At 42.8% G+C, this 26,309-nt stretch overlaps 1 protein-coding gene across 1 annotated transcript in view; it reads right to left on the bottom strand.

Annotated features, from left to right (window-relative positions):
* The window catches only part of LOC147013677 (semaphorin-5A-like), a 257,475-nt gene that overhangs the window by 207,386 nt on the left and 23,780 nt on the right, over window positions 1-26,309 (bottom strand). Inside the window, exons 5-6 of the mRNA XM_085851573.1 lie at window positions 23,563-23,662; window positions 19,308-19,353 (exon numbers count right to left, since the gene is read on the bottom strand). Of these exons, the coding sequence (XP_085707699.1) occupies window positions 19,308-19,353; window positions 23,563-23,662 (146 nt within the window). The remainder of the gene's footprint in view (window positions 1-19,307; window positions 19,354-23,562; window positions 23,663-26,309) is intronic.

Genomic DNA, 26,309 nt, shown 5'->3' with positions numbered 1-26,309 from the left:
ACTCCACTCTGCCGTGACATCCCTCATCCTTTGCACAGGCAGGCTGCAGACTCTTCCCTCTTTTCAGACGTTGAAAAATATCACAAGCTGGTCAAACACTGGGAATATGTCTTTAAATCCTGACAAATCTCTCTTTCTCTCTTTCTCTCTTTCTCTCTCTCTTTCCCTTTCTCTGAAACGACTGTCTGTTAAACCCCCCAACTCCCCTATCTACTTTCTTCATAATCCTCGAGGAAGTTCAGACATTCGAATTCCTGGGTCTCACTGTCAGCCATGATCTTTCTTGGATGAACCACGTTTCAAAATTGGCCTCCAAAACTAGCCGCCGACTGAGCATCCTCCGTTGTACAAAGTTCTTCCTTGGCACACCTGAACTCCCATCCACCTACAAGGACTTCATCTCCAGGTTGATGGAGTACTGCTCTCCCCTCTGGGCTGAAGAGGCTCGTATGTCTCGACGAGGCTCGAAACATGGACCTCCCAGACTCAGAGCGGACGCTCTAACCACCGAATACGTTTTAAGGTTCTTGAGGTTTCTGACAATCAAATTCATGGCCGTGTCCTTCTACTCTAAAACTCTACCTGAATTCTCAGACATCCTTGATCTCTGATACTCCATGAAATTGACCGTAAAAGTGTGGAAAGGATTGTGGAGGCTTAGACTCTCAATGCTTTGATTATTAAGCTGATGAGATGGATACATTGCAGGTATAAATTCTTGTACGTATTGTATCACCACATTCTGATGAACCAAAGGCGATTGGCACACCTTTGAAGTTATGATCCATTTCAATACGTTCTTGCTACCCCATGTCATGAACTGGGTAACATTCAGCTCAATGGGAATTCCTCAAAATAGTTGTTAAACTGCAACTTGAGGAAAAAATAAGGACAATACACTCGGGTGCTCACCTGGTAGAATAATGATACTGAGGAGGAAGTCAAAGTGGCATGGAATGAACAAAATGACCCGATGTTTAAGCAAATAACTATTTTGGGGGCAACCTCATTGTCAGGTGTCCTTGATCTTGACCTTATTGTCAGGCAGGTCAGGTCAAAAGAGATCTGTGACTTGCTGCAGGTACGATGTAAACCTGTACTTAGCTGTTTCATGGTCGGGTTGTCGGAGACGAAACCGTCTCTCCCCACCAAGTTTCCTGGTGAGGAGGGTGTTTGGATATGGACACCCAGCAGAATTAAAAACAAAACCTCAAAGGGTGGAGGAGCTCCTTGAGAGCCAATGGCCATCCATATCTTGTGCCTAACTGTGTCTGCGGACATCCTCCTGCAGTTGGGTTACTTTTTATTAGGAGGTGAGTGGCAGGATTTGCACTCTGGCCACCATAAAACATACCAAAAGCAAAAATAAATCTGAAAACCCACTCCATGAGAGTACCTCCTGTGCAGCTTCTCTTTGCAGGGCAGCTCACCAGATGACGGGATTGGGACAAAGCCTTCGGGACCCCCAATCTTTGATGATAGGAGGGAAACCACAGGGTAACCATCCAGGGTCAGATTGCGGTAGTGTGCGTCGGAGTTGTGCTGAGCTGTCGTCTACCAGATGGCGGTCTCCTTGGGTTAACCTGAGGCGGTCCCTTCGGGTGGGTGCCTGGAATGTCCTATCCCTAAGAGAGGATGATCACCTGTCTCTGTTATCATCTGAGCTCAAGCGTTTGGACATCGGTATTGAAGCACTCTCTGAGGTTCGGAGACCGGATTGCGGTGAGATCATGGAAGGTGTTACACCTACTATTGTTCTGATTGCTCTGATGGTTACCATGCCCAGGAAGTTGCTGTAGCTGTGTCAAATAATCTGACTCTAATGATAATTGAGGGAACACCGGTCAACGAGCGTATTATGAGACTCAGGATTCGTCACTACTTGGGTGTCATTTCCCTGGTCTCTGCAGATGGTCAGACTGAGGCGAGGGATCTCACCCTGAAGGCTGCATCCTATGCCATGTTCGAATCTGTGGTTGATCAGTGCCCCAGGCGAGATACTCTCCTCGTCTTGGGGGATTTCAATGCATCGATTGGAACTGATAGGGATGGTTATGAAACATGTGTTGGTCCCCATGCGTCGGGAACTGTGAACCAGAAGAGCACTAAGTTCCTTGACTTTGCAAGAAGTCATGGATTTAGGGTGGCTGGTTCATGGTTTCAGCGCCCACAAGCTCATCGCTGGACTTGGTATTCCAACGCTGGCGGTGTGGCAAAGGAGACCATGCGCTCGATGATGGTCACTGGAGGGTAATCCAAAACTGCAGAGTCCACCGGAGTGCTCAGTTCCTCAATACTGACTACAGGCTTGTTGTAGCAATGATGAAATTGCAGCTTAAATCCAGGAGAATGGTACCATCGCAGCCAAGGCTGGATGTTGCCAAGCTCAAGGATGAGAGGGTCGCTGAGGAGTTTGCGAACAGGCTGAGTGGAGATTTGGGGGGTCTGGGTGCTTTGGGGGGGTCCTGAAGAGTTGTGGAGCACCTTCAAGACCACCGTCCTTGATGTTGCCGGTGGATGCCTTGGAGCTCACCGCAGGGCAAAGAAGAATTTTGTCTCTCAAGGGACTCTGGATACCATTGACCAGAGTCGCAGGGCCAGGCTGAATGGCAGAGCTGAGCTGTTCAGGGAGCTGAGGCGTAAAACTGTACGTGCACTGAGGGTGGACAAGGAGGCCTATGTGCGAGGAATCTGTGAGGGGGTAGAGCATCACCTGTGGACAGGTGATTCTCGTCCCGCTTACAGGGGAATTCGCGCATTACGTTCATCCAAGCCCATCCCTCGGAGCACTACAGTTCGAGCAGAGAGTGGTAGGCTCTTGACAGAGGAGTCTGAAGTGAAGGCCCGCTGGGCCGGTTACTTTGAGCGGTTGTACCAGGCTGATCCACCAGCTATCGAGTTGGATGTCAGGGGTGTTACTGTCGCTATTGCTGATGCTCCAATCAACTGTGGCTTTCCTTCATTCATGGAAACACAGGCTGTGGTGAACCAGTTGAAATGGGGCAAAGCTCCAGGGATCTGTGGCATCCATGCTGAACTTCTCAAGGCTGGTGGAAATGCTGTACTCGAGTTGATGCATGCAATTCTGTGCTCTGTCTGGAATGCAGGCATCATCCCAACTGACTGGAAGAGGGGCCTTGTTGTCCCTCTCTGGAAAGGGAAGGGTGATCGCCAAGACTGCAACAACTACCAAGGGGTGACGCTGCTCTCAGGGCTGGGCAAGGTCTTTGCTCAGATAATTTTTGATAGGGTTCACCACCATCTGCTTGAGCACCAGCATCCAGAGCAGTCAGGCTTCAAGCCAAAGAGGTCAACAATTGACTGTATCCTTGCCCTTCGGGTCCTCACCGAATGCAGACGAGAGTTTCGGCAATGGCTGCTTGCAGCCTATGTTGATCTCTGTAAAGTGTTTGATTCAGTAAATCGGGATGCTCTCTGGAGGATTCTTGGTCTTTGTGGGGTGCCATCAATCTGACGTCTGAACTATACTCTGACACTGAGAGTGCTGTGAGATGTGGCGACACCATATCTGGCTTATTTCTAGTTGTTACTGGAGTTCTTCAGGGGTGTTTACTGGCCGTCACACTTTTCAGCACTTATATGGACTGGATTATGGGGAGGATGGCAGAGAGATCAGGTTGTGGTACATCATTTGGGAATGTCAAGATCTCTGACCTTGATTTCGCAGATGATGCAGTCATCTTTGCAGAGATTCTGAAGATCCTTTTGGGGGCCCTCAAGGTGCTGAATGAGGAGTTGCAGCCGCTGGGATTACGGGTTTCCTGGGTCAAAACTAAGATCCAGGCTTTCACTGACATCTTGAATGATGCTCTCCTGTCTGTACCTGTTTGTGGCAAGGATTTTGAGGTCACGGAGAGATTCACTTTCCTTGCCAGTGATATTCATGTCTCTGCTGGCTGTAAGACAGAGGTCACCAGATGTCTGGGTCGGGCCTGGTGAGTCATGGATTCACTGGATGATGGAGTGTGGCGCTGCCGGTACGTATGCGGGAGGACGAAAGTCCGAGTCTTCAGGTCCTTGGTGCTTCCAGTCTTGCTCTCAGGATGGGAGACTTTCACTCTAACCACGGATCTGAGACAGACACTTAATTCATTTCATACGAGGTCTCTTCAGATAATCCTTGGCTATCGCTGGTCGGACTTTGTGTCCAACGAGCTGTTGCTGAGAGAGACTCAAATGAGATTTGTCACCTGCATAGTCCGTGAGTCGCAGCTGCGGCTGTATGGACATGTGGCTCGTTTTCTGGATGCTGATCCTGCTCACCAGATTCTCTCAGCGATGGAGGGTCATGAGTGGTGGAGGCCAACGGGCCCACCACGTCCCTCGTGGTTGCAGCAGATTGATCAACATCTCAAGGAGATGGGGATGGGCCAGGCATCTGCCTCTGGAATGGCCAGACAGAGGCCCTTGGAGTACCGGCGGAAAATGGATGCAGCAATGCGATGCTCTGGCGCATGCTCCCATACCTGACCTGACATGACCCCCCATAAATCCCTTTCGATCCTGATTTTTAGTTCACCTGGGAAGTAGCTCTGGGGAACTTATGGAACGGTGCTTCATCCGTCCATCCATCCACAAATACTTTCAACCTCTTCTCTGAAACTACACATACAATTTTGATGAAACAACCACATTGTTCATCACTGTGTCTGTACTAAAGCTTGTTCATGGCATAAAAAAAATAAAAAATAATCGGCCCCTAGAGGGGTCAACGGGGTTGCCCCCCAAAATAGTTATTTGCTTTCTTCTCAGAAACTACACACAATTCTTAAGAAACTTGACCACAACCGTCATCATCCGTGATGTACCAAAGTTTGTTCACACCATTAAAAAAAAAGTATATATATATATATATATATATATATACATATATATATACATATATATATACATATATATATACATATATACATATATATACATATATATACATATATACATATATATACATATATATATATACATATATATACATATATATATATATACATATATATATATATACATATATATATATATACATATATATACATATATATATACATATATATATATATATATATATATATATATATATATATATATATATATATATATATATATATATATATATATATATATATATATATATATATATATATATATATATATATATATATATATATATATATATATATATATATATATATATATATATATATATATGTATATATGTATATATATATATATATATATATATATATATATATATATATATATATATATATATATATATATATATATATATATATCCTGGTGTTGGCGCAGTGGTTAGGGCAGCAGCTTGGGATCCAAAAGGTCCTGAGTTCAAGCCCCGTTTGGCCACTGAATTAATACACCAGGGGGTTGACTCAGCCTGTCATCCTTCCGAGGTCGGCGAAATGAGTACCAGTATACTGGGCCGGTGTATACCCTGGTTAAAATAGGTGTACCATATCCCTGTGTCGTAAGAGGCGACCAGTGTTGCGTCAGGAAGGGCATCCGGCGTAAAAACATGTGCCAAACCACTATGCGGATCATACGGATGATCCGCTGTGGCGACCCCTGAACGGGAGCAGCCGAAAGAAGAAGAAGAAGAAATATATATATATATATTTTTTTTTTTTTTACACACACACATATATATATATACATATATATATATATATATATATATATATATATATATATATATATACATACACACATATATATATACACATGGGGGTCGAGCGAGGTCTGCAGGAGTAGCTGGCTGTATAAGTGCTCACCCTGCCTTGTGTTTTTCCTGGAGGGTGATTTCAATATGTGCATCATCCATAAGAGAAGAGACCAAGTGGATGGGGAGTAAGGCGAGGAGCATTGGAGGTGGTTTCAAACTGTTCTACCATGGTGTGGATGGGAGGAGAAATGGTGTCGGGATAATCCTGAAGGAAGATCATGTCAAGAGGGTATTGGAGGTGAGGAGGGTGTCTGACCGAGTGATGAGTGTGAAGTTGGAAATTGAAGGGGTGATGATGAATGTCATCAGTGCATATGCCCCACATATGGGGTGTGAGATGGAGTATAAAGAAGATTTCTGGAGTGAGTTAGATGAAGTGGTGGAGAGTGTATCCAAGGATGAAAGAGTGGTGATTGGAGCAGATTTCAATGGACATGTTGGGGAAGGGAATAAAGAGGATGAGGAGGTGATGGGGAGGTACGGTCTCAACAAGAGAAATGTGGAAGGGGAAATGGTGGTAGAGTTTGCAAAAAGAATGGAAATGGCAGTGGTAAACACGTATTTCAAGAAGAAGGAGGAACACAGGGTGACATACAAGAGTGGAGGAAAGTGCACACAGGTGGATTACATCTTAAGCAGGAGATGCAACCTGAAAGAGATTAGTGACTGTAAGGTTGTGGCAGGGGAGAGTGTAGCTCGACAGCATCGATTGGTGGTCTGTAGGATGACTTTAGAGGTGAGGTTGAGGAAGAGAGTGAGGGCTGAACCAAGGACCAGATGGTGGAAGCTGAAGGAGGAAGACTGTTGCGTGAAATTTAGGGAGGAGGTGAGACAGGCGTTGGATGGTGGTAAAGATGGGTGGGATGATTGGGCAACGACAGCAGAAGTTGTGAGGGAGATAGCTAGGAAGGTACTTGGTGTGACATCTGGACAGAGGAAGGAAGATAAGGAGACTTGGTGGTGGAATGAGGAAGTACAGGAAAGTATAAGGAAGAAGGGGTTGGCGAAAAGAAGTGGGATAGTCAGAGAGATGAAGAAAGTCGACAGGAGTACAAGGAGTGGCATCGAAAAGCAAACAGAGAGGTGGCAAAGGCCAAGGAAAAGGCATATGACGAGCTGTATGAGAAGTTGGATACAAAAGAAGGGGAAAAGGATTTATACCGATTGGCAAGACAGAGGGACCGAGCTGGGAAGGATGTGCTGCAGGTTCGGGTGATAAAGGACGCAAATGGGAATGTGCTGACGAGCGAGGAGAGTGTGTTGAGAAGGTGGATGGAGTACTTTGAGGAGCTGATGAATGAAGAAAATGAGAGAGAGAGAAGGTTGGAAGAGGTGGAGATAGTGAATCTGGAAGTGGGGTGGATCAGTAAGGATGAAGTGAGGACTGCTATGAAGAAGATGAAAAGTGGAAAGGCGGTTGGCCCAGATGGTATACCAGTGGAGGCATGGAAGTGCTTAGGAGAGATGGCAGTGGGGTTGTTAACCAGATTGTTTAATAAAGTCTTGGAAAGTGAGAGGATGCCGGAGGAGTGGAGATTAAGTGTACTGATTCCGATTTTCAAGAATAAGGGTGATGTGCAGAGCTGTGGAAATTACAGAGGGATAAAGTTGTTAAGCCACACCATGAAGTTGTGGGAAAGAGTAGTGGAAGCTCGGTTGAGAGGAGAGGTGATGATCTGTGAGCAGCAATATGGGTTTATGCCAGGAAAGAGCACCACTGATGCGATGTTTGCTTTGAGAATGTTGATGGAGAAGTATAGGGAAGGCCAGAAAGAGTTACATTGTGTGTTTGTGGATTTAGAGAAAGCTTATGATAGGGTGCCAAGAGAGGAGTTGTGGTATTGTATGAGGAAGTCGGGAGTGTTGGAGAAGTATGTGAGGATCGTGCAGGATATGTATGAGGACAGTGTGACAGCGGTGAGGTGTGCGGTAGGAATGACGGACCGGTTTAAGGTTAAAGTGGGATTGCACCAAGGATCGACTCTGAGCCCTTTCCTGTTTGCAATGGTGATGGACAGGTTGACGGACGAGATCAGACTGGAGTCTCCATGGACCATGATGTTCGCGGATGACATCATGATCTGTAGGGAGAGTAGGGAGCAGGCTGAATCGAGCCTTGAGAGGTGGAGGTACGCACTGGAGAGAAGGGGAATGTTAATCAGTAGGAGTAAGACGGAGTACATGTGCGTAAATGAGAGGGAGGGTGGTGGTATGGTGCAGTTGCAAGGAGTTGAGGTGGGGAAGGTGGATTGGTTTAAATACTTGGGATCAACTGTCCAAAGTAACGGAGAGTGTGGGAGAGAAGTGAAAAAGAGAGTGCAGGCAGGATGGAGTGGGTGGAGAAGAGTTGCAGGAGTGATTTGTGACAGAAGGGTAGCTGCAAGAGTGAAGGGGAAAGTATACAAGACGGTAGTGAGACCAGCTATGTTGTATGGTTTGGAGGCGGTGGCACTAACAAAGAGACAGGAAGCGGAGCTGGAGGTGGCAGAGTTAAAGATGCTGCGATTCTCGTTGGGAGTGACGAGGATGGATAGGATAAGAAATGAGTGTATTAGAGGGACAGCGCAGGTAGGACGGTTTGGAGACAAAGTGAGAGAGGCGAGATTGAGATGGTTTGGACATGTGCACAGGAGGGAAACGGAGTATATCGGGAGAAGGATGTTGAAGATGGAGCCGCCAGGTAGGAGGAGAAGAGGAAGGCCAAAGAAGAGGTTCATGGATGCGGTGAGGGCGGACATGCGGGTGGTTGGAGTGTCAATGGAAGATGTGGAGGATAGAGCAAAATGGAGACAGTTGGTCCGCTGTGGCGACCCCTAACGGGAGCAAGCCGAAAGAGGAAGAGATCATCCATAAGAGATACGTGAAGCCAGAGTACTGGTTGTTGCTGGATTGTGCCTTTCATGAAGAGTGGGTGAGTTATCACCATCACCCTTAACAAATTACAATTCCCTGCCACCCTCGGTCGAAGGTTGGGCCTGGACAGCCAGTTCGTAAAATATGTTGGACACTTCCCTAAGGTCAGAAGGTCAGATTTATTTTGGGCTTTAAAAGAGGTAATACCAGTAGTAATAGTAGTAATCGTCAGATTGACAATGTATCGCATTGATAACATTATATGGCTCTAAGGAATAACTTGAGCTGAATAACTGTGCAGACTTCAACACCTGTTATACCAACATGTCAGCCATCAGGGTGAAAAGTCTTGATTGGGTTTATCTGGGAGGAGAAAGAAAAGAAATGAAGAGTAGAAGTGAAGGGTCAAAACTTTTGGATAGGAAAATTGTGAAAAATGCATGAGCACAAATTGGTTGAGATTTTGTCTGAAGACAAATGGTTGAGAGGTAGAAACTTACCTTTTATCTTTGGACAAAATCCCAAGATGGTTGAGCTTTTCTTGTTTTGGAAATGATTCATGCATGTTGAAAGAAACATGTCACACTACATTCAGGTGTTCTCAGAAGATAATCCTTTTAGGCTCTGGGTTCTTGTAAAATAGACAAAATGGATGATATACAGACAAATACAATTTTTTTCAATCACAAGTGAAGAACCAGTCCTTAAGAACAAGATAATTCTCTGAAAACTACAAATACCTACAGAATTATGGATGGAATAATTCCCCCAGAATTGGTGCATTTCCATATTTCTTATAATTCCTCTTCCTACTGGGCATTATCTATATCTCTCTATACACTGTATATCAAAATGAAAAACATGGTCTCTCCGTCCGTCCGTATGTTCATGAGGCCATCCAGGAAGCCGTGTTACTATATGTCTATTAATTATGTAATGTTTGAACATCAGTTGTCCCCTCATTGCAGAAACGTACGGCTATTAATTACTTACAATTGGAATGTACCTTTCGACCCTTTCAATTGCTTTAAACCCTCTGACCTTTGAAGACCCCAAAGACCCCGAATGACCATAAAGACCCCCAAGGACCCAGAAGACCCAAAATCCAAGAAAACCCAAAAGACCCTGAGGATCCAAAAGATCCCGAAGACCCTTTAAACCTCTTTTACCTTTAAGACCCTTTTGACACTTGAGACACCTTTAGATCCCTTCACCATTTAAACCTTTTATACCCTTTAGACCTTTACAGCCCTTCAAGCCCCTTTAGACTCCTTCGACTTTAACACCTTATAATACAGTAGGTTGGCTCAACATTTCACCAGAATCGTTCAAAATGTGAGAAAGGTGTGAAAACTGGTAAACATGACTACGTTTATATGCTCTTTCATATAAGAGCAGGACACACATGATCAGACTACATTTACGGCCGCCATCTTGAATTTCAAAATGGCCACCACCGAAAACTATTTTTACGATATCTTGGTCACCAAGAGGCCGAAGCACTTGAAAATAGTCTAATCCAATGTTTTCACACACAAGGAATCCACTAAACACACTTATAATGCTCCATTTTCAGTTTTTCTGCTTTAAAATCGAGATGAGACCCTTTCATAAACAACTAAATACTTAAAAGTGTTTGATCGATGTTTGATATCCAAATGCTATGAGCGTGTAGAGACAGCTTTATCCAATTTAGTTTTCAATATAATGTTTTGAAAGGTGTTATAATTCTAAGAGTCTGTCTGTCATTCGCTCTGAAACTATGGTCCGCGGTCGTTCCAGCAGTCAGTCGATCCATGCGTTCCAGAGAACGTCCCTGTGTGTGGGTGAATCACTATCACACATTGCATGCATGAATATGATCTGTATTGCAATCGATGCACTAAAAATCAGTTGCTGTCTGAAAATAATGAGATGTATGCATGTATAGATGTGTATAAGCAGAAATATATGTTGTAAATTGTAATGGTGGTGGACTAACATTTTTTCCCCTTTTTTCGGGACATTTGATACGGTGAAACCATTGCACTGACATGCTATAACGATGTCCAAAAAGTGCAAGATAATCGATGCTGGTGAAGGTGCATCTTCTAAAAGACAATGCCCAGAGAAAACAGCCTTGATTGACTGGAAATTGTGTGCAATTTGCCAACAGGACACCGAAGAAAAGCTTGTTAATCCCAGCATAGCTAAATATAGAGGAAGTGATAAAGAACGCGGCTACAAACTATTTGCTGAGAATATTTTGGAGTTTCATCAAATTGATGCCTTACCAGAGGATATTGACATTGTGAAGTGGGACAGTGGAGATGGCATTGAAGCCACGCTCAGAAAAAAAAACCAAGCAGTTTGGCACAAAAGCTGCAGAAACAGGTTTGACAAACAAAAGCTCCAACGTGCTCAGAAAAAGAAGTCAAAAGAAAACCTGGAATATGAGACAAGTCCTGTTAAGACCAGGCGACACAGCGTGGGTTCAATGGCAAGGGCATCTAATTGTTTCTTTTGTGAAGAAGATGACACAAAGGAGTATCTCCATGACGCAAGGATTGACAAAATTGATATTCGAGTTCGTCGATATGCACGTGTTACAAGATAGGAAACTGTTGGGAAAGCTCTCCTAAGGTGACATGCATGCCTTAGATGCGAGGTATCATCTATCATGTCTGACTTCAGTCACCAACCGTGTGCAAAAACATAATGCTCAGCATGTAAGAGACACCCAAAAGCACTAAAGTCGATAGTCTAATACTTGGTGAGCTAGTTTCATACATAGAAGAATTCCACCAAGATGAAACGTTGCCAGTCTTCAGATTGTCAGATATGGGGTGACTTTACGAGTCCAGATTAAGATAAGATCCAGACTTTTCTGGAAAGGTCAATACAGCACGATTGAAGGAGAGACTGTTGTCCTTAATCCCAGATATGAGAGCTCAAACTCAAGGAAGAGATGTGGTCCTCATGTTTAATTCCGACATTGGAGAAGCGATTAAAATAGCTTGCTCCAACAATGATGATGATGATGATGCAATCCACTTCGTTTCTGTCACAGTGCGTCGCTAAGTTATCCACACAAGAGAAGGAGCTATATAGCACACAAGATACCAATGTCATCTCTTCCCGAGAGTGCAACATAGAATCTTCTCTTGTTCCATGCAACCATGAAGAAGCCAATACGACGTTATTCTTGCATGCTCTCCATTGTGCACAAAATGGCCATCACAGAATCCTGATCAGGTCAGTCGACACTGACGTTGTTTACCTTGCAATTGCCATATTTCATGCTTTATCCATTGATGAACTATGGGTTGCATATGGAGTCAAGAAACACTACAGGTTAATGCCGGCTCACACGATTGCAAACAGTCTTGGTGAAAATAAGGCCAAAGCTCTTCTGTTCTTCCATGCCTTCACTGGCTGTGACACATCGTCGTCATTCAGTTGTATTGGGAAGAAAACCGCTTGGGACACCTGGACTAATTTCCCTGATATAATGGACACTTTTTTGAGTTTATCCCAAGATCCTTCATTAGTCTCAGATGAGAATGTGTGTCAACTGGAAAGGTTCCTCATGTCTTTATGATAGAACCAGTGAATGCACCGAGATGAATCAAGCAAGGAAGCTTCTGTTTGCAAAAGGAAGACAAATAGATCGCCTACCCACCACAAAGGCAGCCCTCACAGAACATATCAAGAGGTCGACATACCAGGCAGGACCCATCTGCGGCCAAGCGCTGATATCTAAGCAGCAGTGACTAAGCCCATGCGACTGGGGATGGACGAAGAACGCCATTGAACAGCGGATACCTTTCTGGACAGCACTTACCGAGGTGGCCAAATCCTGCACAGAGTTTATCAAATGCGGCTGCAAAAAGGCATGCAGACCACCATGCAAATGTTTCTTTGCATCTCTCCCATGCACTGAACTTTGTCATTGTGCAGGAACATGTTATCAGACAGATTGAAGTCAGAACTGTATCTAGACCAGATGAACTATACTTGGGACAGTGTATATGTCATTTTAAAGCAGAAAGACTGACAATAGAGCATTTTATGTGTGTTTATTGGATTCCTTGTGTGTGAAAACATTGGATTAGACTCTTTATTCATTTTGCTGGGTCTATTAGTGACCGAGATATCGTAAAATATTATTTTCGGTGGCGGCCACTTTGGAATTCAAGACGGCGGCCGTAAATGTATTCTGATCAGGTGTGCCCTGCTCTTATAAGAAAGAACATATAAAAATGGACATGTATGCCAAATTTCACACTTTTTTTCACAATCTGAACGATTTTTCTTTAATATACTGTACTATTAGATGGATTAGACAGCTTGGACCCTTGACCATGTTGAGCTTAAGACCACATGGACCTTTTCAGATTAAACACAATCAAATTTTTTATTACACCAATATTACAATGAAATATTATTATTAAATTATATTAATATTACTATATTACATTAATTATTCTTTCAAATTATTACAAATAAATATAACATCACCAACATTACAACTAAATTTGTTCAAAAGAAATGTTTGTATTATGATTGGTGTAAATCATGACAACAGAGCAAATCTGTAATGTAAATCTCTGAGCCTACGTGTAGAGAGGCGAGCATAGTGAGCCGATCCACACTCGTCTATATTATGTGTGTGCGTGTGTATGTATGTATGTATGTATATATATATATATATATATATATATATATATATATATATATATATATACATATATATATAAAATATATATATATATATATACATATATACACATAAATATATACACATACATGTATATATACATACACATGGCATATGGCTGCCGAATCACATAACCGATGACGTCATCAATTTGTTTTTCTGTGGACAAATTCATCCCTCGATGACCCTCAAAAATTTTCATACTGATTGGATGCAGCATTCTACATATGCAATTATGACATCATAATGAAGTCATAAAAAAATGACATTGCACATGGAGTACTTGCTGTCTGTCAAATTTAAATTTTTTCCTTGGTTCAGATGCAGACATCCAAAGTTTTTCCATTTGTCCAACATGGCTGCCACACCACGTGTCCTATGACATCATAATTTTCAATAAAACATTCTACATGAGTAGTCGCTCCAATGGTGAAAATTTCATCACAATCCGACAAGCAGTTGCGGAGAAAAACACTAAAGTTTTGTGTGGACAAACAAACAAACAGACAGACAAGCAAACAGACCCAAATGCAATATCCTCTCCTCCGGAGAGGGTAAAAATTACACTTATTCCCCATGTGGAGTACTTGCCATGTGCCAAGTTTCAATTTTTTCGTTGGTCCGGACAGAGTTCCAAGGTTTTTCCTTTTTTCCAGCATGGCTGCCACACCACATGACCTATGATGTCATAATTATCATTATAATGTTCTCCATGGGGAGTCATTCCTATTCTGAATATTTTGTGTCAATCAGCCAAGTTGTTGCTGAGAAAAAACATGTTTAAAAAATAATAGAGCAAAGAAAAAGGCCAAACTAGAAAAGCATCTGAAAATGCAAAGTCCAGCCGCTTTGTATTCAGACTTCTTCCTCTTACTAAACGGTACCTTTGACTTTTTGACCAAATTCTTCATTTGGCTTCTCCATATTCTCATAATAAAGCTTCGTTGAAAATTTGACGTCAAAAAAAAAAATCAAATGGTAAAAAGGTTACGGCCAGACAGACACACACACAGAAGTGATTGCAAAACCCTGTCTTCCGCTGCATGGGGGACTGGCTAAAAAGGGTTGAAGAATAACAATGAAAATTAAAAATGCAAGCAGTGATGCAGGAACACAAGCGTCCATGTCCAAAAGAGGCAATTTCAAACCACGTGATTTACGACGTCATCGTTAACAACATATATATATATATATATATATATATATATATATATATATATATATATATATATATATATATATATATATATATATATATTCCTCAGAGGTACTCGGTCATGTGCCAAGTTTCACATCAATCCGTTCAACGCTTTTAAGAAGAAGATTTTCAAAAGAGGGTCACCTTTAATCCAACATGGCAGCCAAACCACTTGACCTTTCCATCCATCCATTGGGACCATACTCTGTGCAGAGCGTTCGTGCTGCCTCGGCAGTCACCTTGGCTATTGGGCACAATCCTGGACGGGTCGCCACTCCAACACAGGATACCAGCAAGCTGGCACTCATTTTCCTAACCTCGGAAGGATGACAGGCAGAGTCAACCCCACGTTGTATAAATTCAACAGCCGAGTGGGATTTGAACTCAGGATCATGGGATCCCAAATCCACCACCATAAGGCCTAAGTCACATTTGCTCTACGGCGAGGATACGGCAGCCGTACGCCCTCTGAATTGACAAACGTGCGGCGGCCACAGAGTTTCTGCAGTGGCCTCAGGGTGGCCCTACGCCGTTTGGCTATATTTTACAGGTCGTAAGGTCACCGTGGAATTATAACTGTTTTCATTTCTATGTTCGCCGTAGCAATTCAACAAGCCAAAAAAAAAAAACCGGTAAAAAATAAAATAAATTAACCCATTTGTTACCATCCGTCTGGCCGCACGTTCGCCTTAGGGCCCCCTGCGGTCGCCTTGCGGGCACCTTGAGGCTACCTTGCGTCTGCCTTGAAAATTCTATGGCCGCCGCAGGGGCCCCTGAAGGTCACCGTGCAACATCAAATCAAAGACCGTACGGCAACCCCACGTTTTCGGTCTCAACAATTTCAAAGACCTCAGGCCTAAGTCACATTTGTTCTACGACGGCCGTACGCCCTCTGAATTGACAGGAACGTGCGGCGGCCGCAGAGTTTCTGCGGTGTCCTCAGGGTGGCCCTATGCTGTTTGGCTATATTTTACAGGTCGTAAGGTTGCTGTGGAATTATAACGCGGAGTTATAACTTTTTTCATTTCTACATTCACCGTAGCAATTCGACAAGCCGAAAAAAAAACTGGTAAAAAAAAATTAAAAAATTAACCCATTCGTTACCGTCCGTCTGGCCGCACGTTCGCCTTAGGGCCCCCCCTGCGGTCGCCTTGCGGGCACCTTGCGTCTGCCTTGAAAATTCTATGGCCGCCGCAGGAACACCCTAAGGTCACCGTGCGACATCAAATCAAAGACCGTATGACACCCCCACATTTTCGGTCTCCACAATTTATAAATACGCCGTGTGGCTCCCCGAAAAATAAAAACATATGTGACTGCTACATTGTGTGACCGTGGAAATACTGCGGCCGCCGTATAATTGCTAGTGGCTGTAGATTTTGGAGACCCCACGCCCGCCATGGCAAATGTGACTTAGGCCTAAATACGCCGTGCGGCTCCCCGGAAAATAAAAACATATGTGACTGCTACATTGTGTGACTGTGGAAATACTGCGGCCGCTGTATAATTGCTCGTGGCCATAGATTTTGGAGACCCCACAGCCGCCGTGGCAAATGTGACTTAGGCCTAACCATGAAGCCAACACCAGGCATGTACGTGACCTATGATGTCACAATTTTCATACGTTATATCACACGTTGAGTTGATCACGTGTGCCAGGTTTCACATCAATCGGTTGAACGGTTTTGAAAAAGACAGTTTTTAAAAGGTGCTAACCTTTTTGCTAATGGCGACCAAATCACGTAACTGATGACTTCATCTTAAAAACTTCTTTCACCATGGGTAGTCGATCATAATCTGCCAGGTATCAAATCGACAGCATTCGTGGCTTTGGAGAAGAGGTTTAAAGTTTTTGTTTAAATCCAAGCTGGTTGCCATGGTGATTGCAAAATCGAATTTCGGAAAAAAGAAGGCATTAGTTCCCATTTGCCCCAACGTTGCATGGGAAGTTTCAACTTAATCAGAGCAGCAGTTCTGGAGAAATAACTTTTTTTTTTAAGGTGACACCAACATGACAAAATACTCCAAGATAGTGTAACCTATGACATCATCAATTTTCATCAATTGTCTTTTATTTGCCATTACCAAACCATGCAACCGATTAAAACTAAATTTTATATTCAAGTTCTTATTACGGTGTAGATAACATAAAAAATGTTTTGTGTTAATCGGAAAAATTAGTTTTTTACCTCAACGTGGCTGGGAAACCGCTTTACTGATGACGTCATCTTATATATTTTTGTACCATTGGTAGTCCATCATAACCTGTCAAGAATCGAATCGATAGCATTTGTGGTTTCGGAGAAGATTTTTTTTTAAGTTTTCGCTTACATCCAAGCTGGTTTCCGTGGTGATTGCAAATTCAAAACTCTGGAAAAATATGCATCAGTTCCCATTCGCCCCAACATTCTGTGAAGTTTGAAATTGATCGGAGTAGCGGTGCCGACGCTAGAACTTCCAAAAAAAAATTGGGGGAAAGATTAACAATAGAAATGCTTGGTCCCATAATAATAAAGAAAATTTTTTTCACAAAATTATTAATTTGTGTTTTCCATATTCTCATTAATATGACTGGTGGTGACTTAATGGTTAGGGTGGCAGGCTTGGGATCCGAGCATCCTGAGTTCAAATCCTGCTTTCCTGCTGAATTAATAGCAGGTGGGGTTGACTCAGCCTGTCATCCTTCCAAGGTCGGCAAAATGAGTACCAGCTTGCTGGGATGATTGACTCATTTGGGTATCTATCCTGTGTCGGAGTGGTGACTGTCCAGGATTGTGCCCAATAGCCCATGAGACCGCTTGGGCAGCACAGACGCTCTGGAGAGAGTATGCTCCCGATGCATGGATGGATGGATATTCTCATAATAAAGCTTTGTTGAAAATTTGATGACAAAAGCTCAAATGGTTCAAAAACATTTTTTATGGCCTCGACAGACACACAGGAGTGATTGCAAAACCCTTTCTTCCGCTGCGTGGGAGATGGCCTAATTAAATGATGATCATTTAAAATAGAAGCCTAGATGCAAATGAATGATACATATTAAAATAAAAACGAACAAAGAAACACGAAGTAAAATAGTGAGTAAGAGAACGAGAGTGATATGAAGTGCAGATATTCGTTATTCAAGTCAGCAGAATGACAAGCCAGCAAAGCATCCTCTGGATAAATGAAGTCCTTTGGTGCACCGACTGTGAAGGAAGGAAGCAAGATGGAAGAGGGAAGCAGTTTGGTGGAGGAGAGGGGCGAGTGGGAGGGAGACATGGTATAGTCTGGATGATAAGAACAAGCAGCAGACTACAAGCACACGGCTCACTGAAGTCTTACAAAGCCAAATTAAAAAAGTTCTCTCCAGGGAGACTGGCTTTGAACTAGTTTAGCTGAAGAAAGAGGAGTGCTGTTCAGAGTTTGGGAAGGCCGCACGAGTGCTGGTCGTGGAGATGTATGGCTTACTTTCTTTCTCCGAAGACATTACGGAAAAGCGATTCCACAATCGTCACACATCGCCTGATCCGCACCCGTGGTCCGAATTTAAACCCAGTACCATGCAATCGACAATTGGACAGATAAAGCAAAAATGGACACCGCGAGATATCATTTTCCTCTTTCCAACAAAAATAAATAAAAACCCCAAAACGAATTACAATCGAGTAACCAGTGATGAATGAGATTTCAATTGCACATGACAACTTTTCAATACAATCCACTTTAGTGTTAGACCAGCCATTAGGAATAATTTCTCAGCGCAGCAGATCTCGCTGCCGCGACACCTGGCCACTGGATTTAAAGCTCAGCACCTTTTCCTACCTTTTATCACCTGACCTATTCAACTTTGATGAATTGATAAGCATGTAACTTAACCCATCGTTTTCTTTTTGATTTTCTTCTACTTTATCTTGGCTCGTGGTTGGTTGTGTGGGTTTATGAGCCCGTCCCCCGCACAGCAAAAGCCGGGGTCTTGCAATCACATCTGTGTGTCTGCCTGGCTGTCTGTGTGTCTGTCCGGGACGTAACTTTTTTTTTTATCATTTGAGCTTTTGTCATCAAACTTTCAATAAAGCTTTATTATGAGAATATGAGGAAGACGAATTAATAAGTTTTTTTTAATCATAACAATAATAATGATTATTATCATTATTATTATTAGTTGACCCTTTTTTGGCCTTAAATAATAAAAAAAATTCAACATTTTTTTTGTTCTCAGCAACTACTTGTCCGATTGACAAATTTTTCAGGGTTGGAGCGACCTCCCAAGAAGAATATTTTCATGATAATTGTGACGTCATAGGTCACGAGGCGTGTCATTGAAAGACGGTGCCACGTACGGATTATGACAAAACCTGCTGGACGACTTGGGTATGTGGCAACAACAAGGCGATTCGATGTTGGTTATGGTGAGGATGCAGAGATCGGGCCGATCAGTAGATTACAAAACCAAAACTGTTCAGCCTTGTGGAGGTATGCACTCTACCCAGTGTCGTTCTACTTCTTCCTTTCGTATATTTTGTAAGTTAATTGCTCAGATGTTAGCTTGACAACCCTTATATTTATGTTGAATGATAGATCAGCCATGTAACCAATAATATTCTCTTGCATTGATTCTCAGGCTCATGTTGGAGCTTTGCATAAATGACATGCAAGACAAAGACCTGAGTGTGTGTGCGAGTGTACTGTAATGTGAATTACACGGACATTTTAAAAACAATGGACAAATACAAATGGAACAGCTCTTTAAACCTGGGTTAGGGGAAATCACGAGCCATTGGTTCAAATGCAAACTCCAAACAGGCCATTCTTACCTGCACAAGTGAGAGGTTCGAAACGTTCAGCTTGAATAGGAAGTTCCTTTCAAAACACAAACGGCATCACGTTTCAATGAGTTATTCACGGTAATCATGTTTACCATCAAACATAAACGAGGTTATGGTCATGACCTGGGGCGAGAGCAGCGTATCGCCCCCCAAGTAGATCATGATGTGTTCAAACCGATAAACAGAACAGTTTTAATGGTTTTTATTGTTACTTTCTGGTAAGACAAGTTCATTGCAGGAGAATTAATGAATCCTATTCGAGTGTTGGTAAAAAAAAACCCAGCTCGTCCACGAAGGGCCCTCCGGGAGGGACGAGTTTTCTCACACTGTTCTATCCGGTCTGGTATTTATGTTTCATACTTCGTGGTTCACCATTACTGATCTTAGAACACCGTAGGATGGACAAGTTCTGCTGATCGAACTCAGCGATGCACGACAAACTGCCCAAACTGAATTCTCAAAGAGTTGAACGTTCAGTAATAAGTGGTTTGAACGTTTAGGTGGTTTTATATCAAACATTTTTGTGTTTACGAGCACATTGCGTCCATAGTTGGTACCGACGTAAACCTTTACAAACCGACCGCAGTGTACAGTGCCCCTTTTGGGTAGTGATCTATGCTACTGCCCTCTGCCCTCTTCCACACTGGTCTTGTTGGTACCTTGTCAAAGAAGATTCCACATTTACATCCATTTGGATTCTGCTCCTTGTTTGAATATTTTATCTTATTGTTGCTTTCCTTCATAGCTGTTTTACTTTACCGTGTGTGTGTGTGTATGTGTGTGTGTGTGTGTACGTGTGTGTACGTATGTATTATGTCTGGTTTCCTTTTTGGGACCACAGTGCAGTAATTGGTCTTTATTTTGATTTTCTTTTGCTTGAACTTTGTGTGTTGTCACAATATTTTGTTTGCCATCTTTCACCTCATTGTTTTATTTCACTCATCACCAATTGACAGATTATTTTGTGATTTTTCATTTCCCTCTGGGAAGCAGACTTGCTATGACAGAATATCCGATGTGGACCCAAAGTGATTAAACAAGGCGACTGGATTAGAAAGCATGATAACAACACTAACTGCACATCATCTTCTTCAACGACCTGACTACATGCGTGACGATTTGAATAACATGCTACACTACGATTCCTTAAGAGATTCTAGCAAGCTGTAACATTGATATTCACATGGGCCTTAGAGCCATCTCGCTTGGGTTCGAATCCCGACCCTGCCACAAACAGTCACCCTGGTGTTTCACATGCAGGGCGATGAACCAATATGTGCGCATTTCATCGGAAGGACCTTAAACCCCATGACCCATCTGCCAGCACTGGGGGTGTTGATGACTTTTATGTGTCTTTCGTAAAGTGGCTTTCTTTTGGTGTTTTTCTGAAAGAGTAGGTGAGTTATTGCCGGTTCTCTCAACAAATTGCAGATTCCTGCCACAGTCCAACGTCTGAGCAGCCGGTTCCAGAAAGATGGCGTAGAATCATTCGCCCTTTTAACTTCACAATGTGCACAAATAATTGTCGCCGTTAAAGAAGAAAAGAACAAGAGAACAAAAAGGAGAATTTTTTTTTTTTTTTTACAATCACAAGGTGTCGAGAAAAATCCCTGGAGTGTTGATTTTTGATTTTGCCAGTGACGTCACACCTTGAACCCACCTTGATCCAAATGGCGACTTACATCGAGAAACGGTGTGTTTTGAGCTCGGTTCCCAATTCCGATTCCACCGTCATGAGCGACTCCGATGGTTCTCAGTATGTTGAAACTGATCATTGAGATTTTGAAGAAACTAGTGGAGACAAAATTAGCGATGGAAACACTTTCGGGGGAATTGTGGAGCCGAATCGTTTCGAGCCTGAAGCAAGAGATTCAGACAAAGACGGTGATCAATGGAGGTGTTAGTGAAGATGAAAACGCCGGTCGCATGTTCACTACAAATTGGTAGGTTTTGTTTTTTTCGTTCAAGTAAATGGTTTATAAGGGATTTATTGATAAATCAGTTATATTACTCCAGCAGAAACACAGCACAGACACGGCACGGCACAGCAAGAAAGACACAGCATGGACACGGCATGGTCTGGGTACGGCATGATAGGGACACAACACAGCACAGATATGGCACGACACAGCATGAATTTCTCAGGCACACTCGGACACCACAGAAAAAATAGGTGACGAATGCTTTGTCCCAACGTCGCAGGCTGACCAGGTGCCTTGAATCCCATGGGAATGTCCTGTTTTATACTTTCCCCGGACGCCATTTGTGTCACGTCAACGTCCTGCTCCAGTGGATGGGGAATGGTGCTTGAGGGAAAGAGAATGGGTTTTGTGGGTCCAATTTGTGAGTCCATCACATGTTCTGAGGTCGTATTCCCAGCAAAACATCTGGTGGGTGTCAATATATGATTTAGCCTCATACCACAGAATCACCACTTTTGTCTTCTGCTTCACTGTCAATGGCATAGTTGAGCTACGGAGCTAGAAATCCCAGGGAACAAATACAACGATAACACCACCAAACCCTCAAAAGGAAAACTGTATAGCTCAAAAAACAAAGAAATGGCAGGAAGTCAAAGTTGTATCAATCTTTTTGGAACACGCTTCAGATGGTGGTTCATTTCATTTATAGAAATTTGTGTTGATTAATTATAATAAATAATTATTTTCACAGCTCTTGTGGTAACTGCCGGGCAATGGTAACATGTATTTGATTCACCGCTCAAATTGTCTGTGTACATGTGGTGGTAGCTGGGTGGAGATGGTGTTACAGTTTCGAGTGACGGCTGTTTCTTCCGCTTAATTGTTGGGATGTCATCCTCTCTCAATCATGGCGGATAACCTCAAGATATAACCATCTCTGTTGTTTCAGAACCTGCTCTATAAAATGTACCAAGTACAAAAACGACCATTTTCTAGGCCCGATCCACTATCGGGTATTTCGGACAAACCTCGTCCAATTTCAGTCAAACTTCGGATCTTTCAGCCACTGGTGGAGCATGAAACCATCTCGGTTTCTATGACTAAACAAGCACCAAGGACGGATGCATCGACTCGGCATATTTGTGGAAAATCAAAAACTGTCGCCGCTTGACTTAAATCGTACCACGATGTAACCCGTACACACAACAGACATGGCGGTCCACTTCCTGATGCGATGTCATGGCTCAGCGTGAATAAGAAGACGAAGATTTCAACGTTTAATCACAAATTTACCTCCTTTATAATTCAGAATTCAGAAAAAAAACACATCATATCTATTTTGTGGGGTATCAAGGGATACATGTCGTCTGAGTGGTTGTGTTCCCCTTTTATGATTTTTTCCAAAATTATTTAAAAATTCGAGTTTTCTTTTTTTTAAACAGGATTTCTAATGCAAAGAAAGCAATTTGGAAAACAAAGGATTTATTCTACTGTCCAGTTGAATGAACTGAACAAAGAATACCAGATAATGGCAATCTGGAGTTGACACCATACAACGCATATTGATAGCATGACTACTACGACTACTACTATCTCACAATTCTTTCCATTGATTACCTCCGCCACCAAAGGTAGATGGAGGTTATGTTTTCACCCCTCCTGTTCGTCTGGTTGTTCGTCTGTTTGTTTATCCGTGAGCACGATATTTTAAAACGTCATGGACGCCGCTTTTGATGAAACTTGGTGGACAGGTTGGGTGTGTTACAAGGACGAATTGATTAGATTTTGGTGAAGATTCGAGTGTGGATACGGATACGAGATTTTTAATTTTCAAGTGATTCTTCACAATTGAGAGACAGGGCCAAAACAATACATAGCAGGATACCTCAAAAAGTTGTCGACAGATTCGCACTAAACTTGGTGAAGAGTTGGGTAGATGACAAGAACAAGCCGATTTGATTTAGGTTCAGGTCCAGATCCAGAGTCAGCCTATCAATGGGATACAAAATGTTAACTGTTCAGCATGGTAGAAGTATTAGGTATATGCTCTACCGAGTGCCGTTATAGTTCCAAGCTACCTTTATCCTCATCCTTACAGCCTTTTCTGCCTTACAGCCTTACAGCCACACAAGCAGATCTGTAGACACTCTAATGCTATATTTACAGTACTTTGCGGCAAATTATTTGTATTTATTTGACAAAAGCAATGCATCTCCCTTGTTTTTCTACTTGAACTTTGGAAAATACAAAATCACAAGGAAAATACAAACACATCATCCATCAGGAACTCTCAGATTAAAGCCAGGTTATTTGTGTCTCACCGGCCGCCGACAATCAAATGATCGTTCTGAAGATCCATGACCAGCTGAGAAAAGTTTCCAGAGTTGGAGAAGGTGAAGTGGTACAGAAAAGGCTTCAACTCTATGGGACAAGGAAAACAGAGGAAGAGAATGGAAATGAAAGAGTGTGCAACATCCAAAATAGAAACATTTATATTATCTATCGACAGACACATCAACGGCCTCACAATGAACGTGAAATTATTTTCAGGAGATCCAGTTGAGTGTGTGATTTTCTCAGTCCGATATACATCAGCAGGTGTGACATCACACAGGATTTTTTTTACAGCTTTCACAAAACCTCAAAATACATGCTTTATGGAATATAATGAAGGGATCCAAGACACTTAAAAATCAGGATGAGCGTCATGTGCATGGTCCCCACCCAAACCGTAAGTGTTCTCAGACAGAGACTGCACATGCTTGGATTTAATCCCACAAATAGCCAAACTACGAGTACAAGGCTGAATTGTGTTGGCAAATACTCGAATCACCTGGGTAATGTGCCCTTTTCAACTCACACACGTGTTAACCACATGCAATTTAGAAAAAAAACATAGGTGATTACCTTAATTAATTAATTAATTTCCCTCCAGGTGTTGTCAATAAGCCAAATTGGTGGATGTGGGAAAGGATGGCATGAACAGGTGTGCACACTGGCTTCGGAAATACAAAAGGATTAATTAGGCACAGGACAGAACGACTACAAAATCCTAAACAACAGACACAACTAACAAACATGATAATACAAATACAACCAGCAGAATAAACTCCAACTAGGGACGCACGCACGCACGCACACCCAGGTGAGTGATAAAAGCAGGCTGTTTGGAGCAGTAAGCTCACGAACGCAGGACGCCTCTCGGCAGCAAACAGGCACCAGAGAGAGGTTCCAGCCCACATTTCGCAAGGGCACTAGCAAAGACCAAGGTTACGACAAGAGGATGAAGCCCAAGTCAACCCAGGCAAAGAGACAAGCAGCCAAGAGCTCATCGATGCGTCGGATAAATGCTTTTCATCCCTCACCCACACTCCCCTCCCACCTGCCTTTGCCCTTCGCACAACGGACCATCACCAGTCCAGATATCCTACCAACGAATGACTGGGAAAGGTCTGAGACCTGCGACCTTCACGTTGATGGACAGCTGTGGGGAAGGAGCCTCTCCCTTCACATGTGGGAGGGAAACGCACCACATTACCCCTCCCCACTCACCCAAGCATGCCCAGTTCAACAGGGAGGAGATAGGATGAGACAATCATATCGTGATTATGCTAAAATGACTTGACCCTTCCACCCTGCAGGGCCACAGACAACTTCATCTTAACCACATGTATTTAATGCAGTCAAAAATAATCCTGAGCCATGTGATTCCCACAGTGGTCGACACCACAATTCTAATCACTGACCACTTCTCCATAAACGTAACAATTCTATTCAATGAAAATTTAACAGCATAAAGGTGGTTAAAGGTTGGTCAGACATACAGTTCACTGCTTGGATTTTGTGCATATGTATATTGTCCACCTTGAGCCTGGTGTTGGCGCAGTGGTTAGGGCAGCGGCTTGGAATCCAAAGGTCCTGAGTTCAAGCCCCGTTGGGCCACTGAATAAATACACCAGGGGGTTGACTCAGCCTGTCATCCTTCCGAGGTCGGCGAAATGAGTACCAGTGTACTGGGCCGGTGTATACCCCGGTTAAAATAGGTGTACCATATCCCTGTGTCGTAAGAGGCGACCAGGGTTGCGTCAGGAAGGGCATCCGACGTAAAACATGTGCCAAATCACTATGCGGATCATACGGATGATCCGCTGTGGCGACCCCTAACGGAAGCAGCCGAAAGAAGAAGAAGAAGAAGTATATTGTCCACCTTGAGTCATTTATACAGGAAGTGATATAATTGCTGGTCAAGGCATCCTGTATACCAATATAGTGGCCAACGCAGTCGCATATGCTGTGGAACAGAGGTGAAGCTTTACGTTGCATCAAATGAGCTGCAATTCACCAGTGACATGATCATTCAAAAATGTCCATGAATTGGTGAGTCATCTTGAGTATTCACATGTGCAACCAACTGCTGTCACTCAAGCAAGTATTAATCATATTAGATAGCCGATGCGGGATGGAAGAAAATTTGGATGTTTGTGTGGACGTGTGAAAACAATCATTTATTCTCAATCATATTTTCAATTAGTTCGGTTCCGAAGGACCTCAGGGGAAGTGAGTACTCGAGCTAAGATGGGTTGGCAAGTTTAGAGTTGACCCCCAAACAGTCCAGTATTGTCAACTTCATTGTGATTTTTGTCTTTTTCTACCAATCTAAGATAATTTGGGTGGCATTAAGTTAATGAATCAATCAGTAGTAAAGATGTCATGAAGCACTGTCCTGAAACAGCTGTGTACCTGTCCAGATGATTGAAATGCGGATAGCATAAAGGTGATTACCACATCATGGGAGAAGTGTGGACACATAGATTGTAAAAACTTTGAGAAGTGAAGTTGCACCAACATCCCTGTACTTTTTATTTTGTAGGATTGAAAATCAATGTCACCCTTGAATTATAATCTCTCATCTCTCTTTAACGAGTTTTAACCAAGGTTAAATCCATAATGCAAAACCTTATTCACCCACCACATACGTTTTATTGAATGGATGAGGTCTGGCAGGAGGTTAAGAGGGTTGACCGGCAGAACCAGGAGATTTGTGAAATCATTTGTACCGTTTTCTGTT

The sequence above is a fragment of the Eptatretus burgeri genome, chromosome 13 (assembly GCF_056783735.1).
Source record: "Eptatretus burgeri isolate ZD-2024b chromosome 13, Ebu_testis_v1, whole genome shotgun sequence".
NCBI classification, from domain to species: Eukaryota; Metazoa; Chordata; class Myxini; order Myxiniformes; family Myxinidae; genus Eptatretus; species Eptatretus burgeri.
The sequence above is the reverse complement of the archived record's forward strand: the minus strand, read 5'-3'. Positions and strand labels throughout refer to the sequence as shown.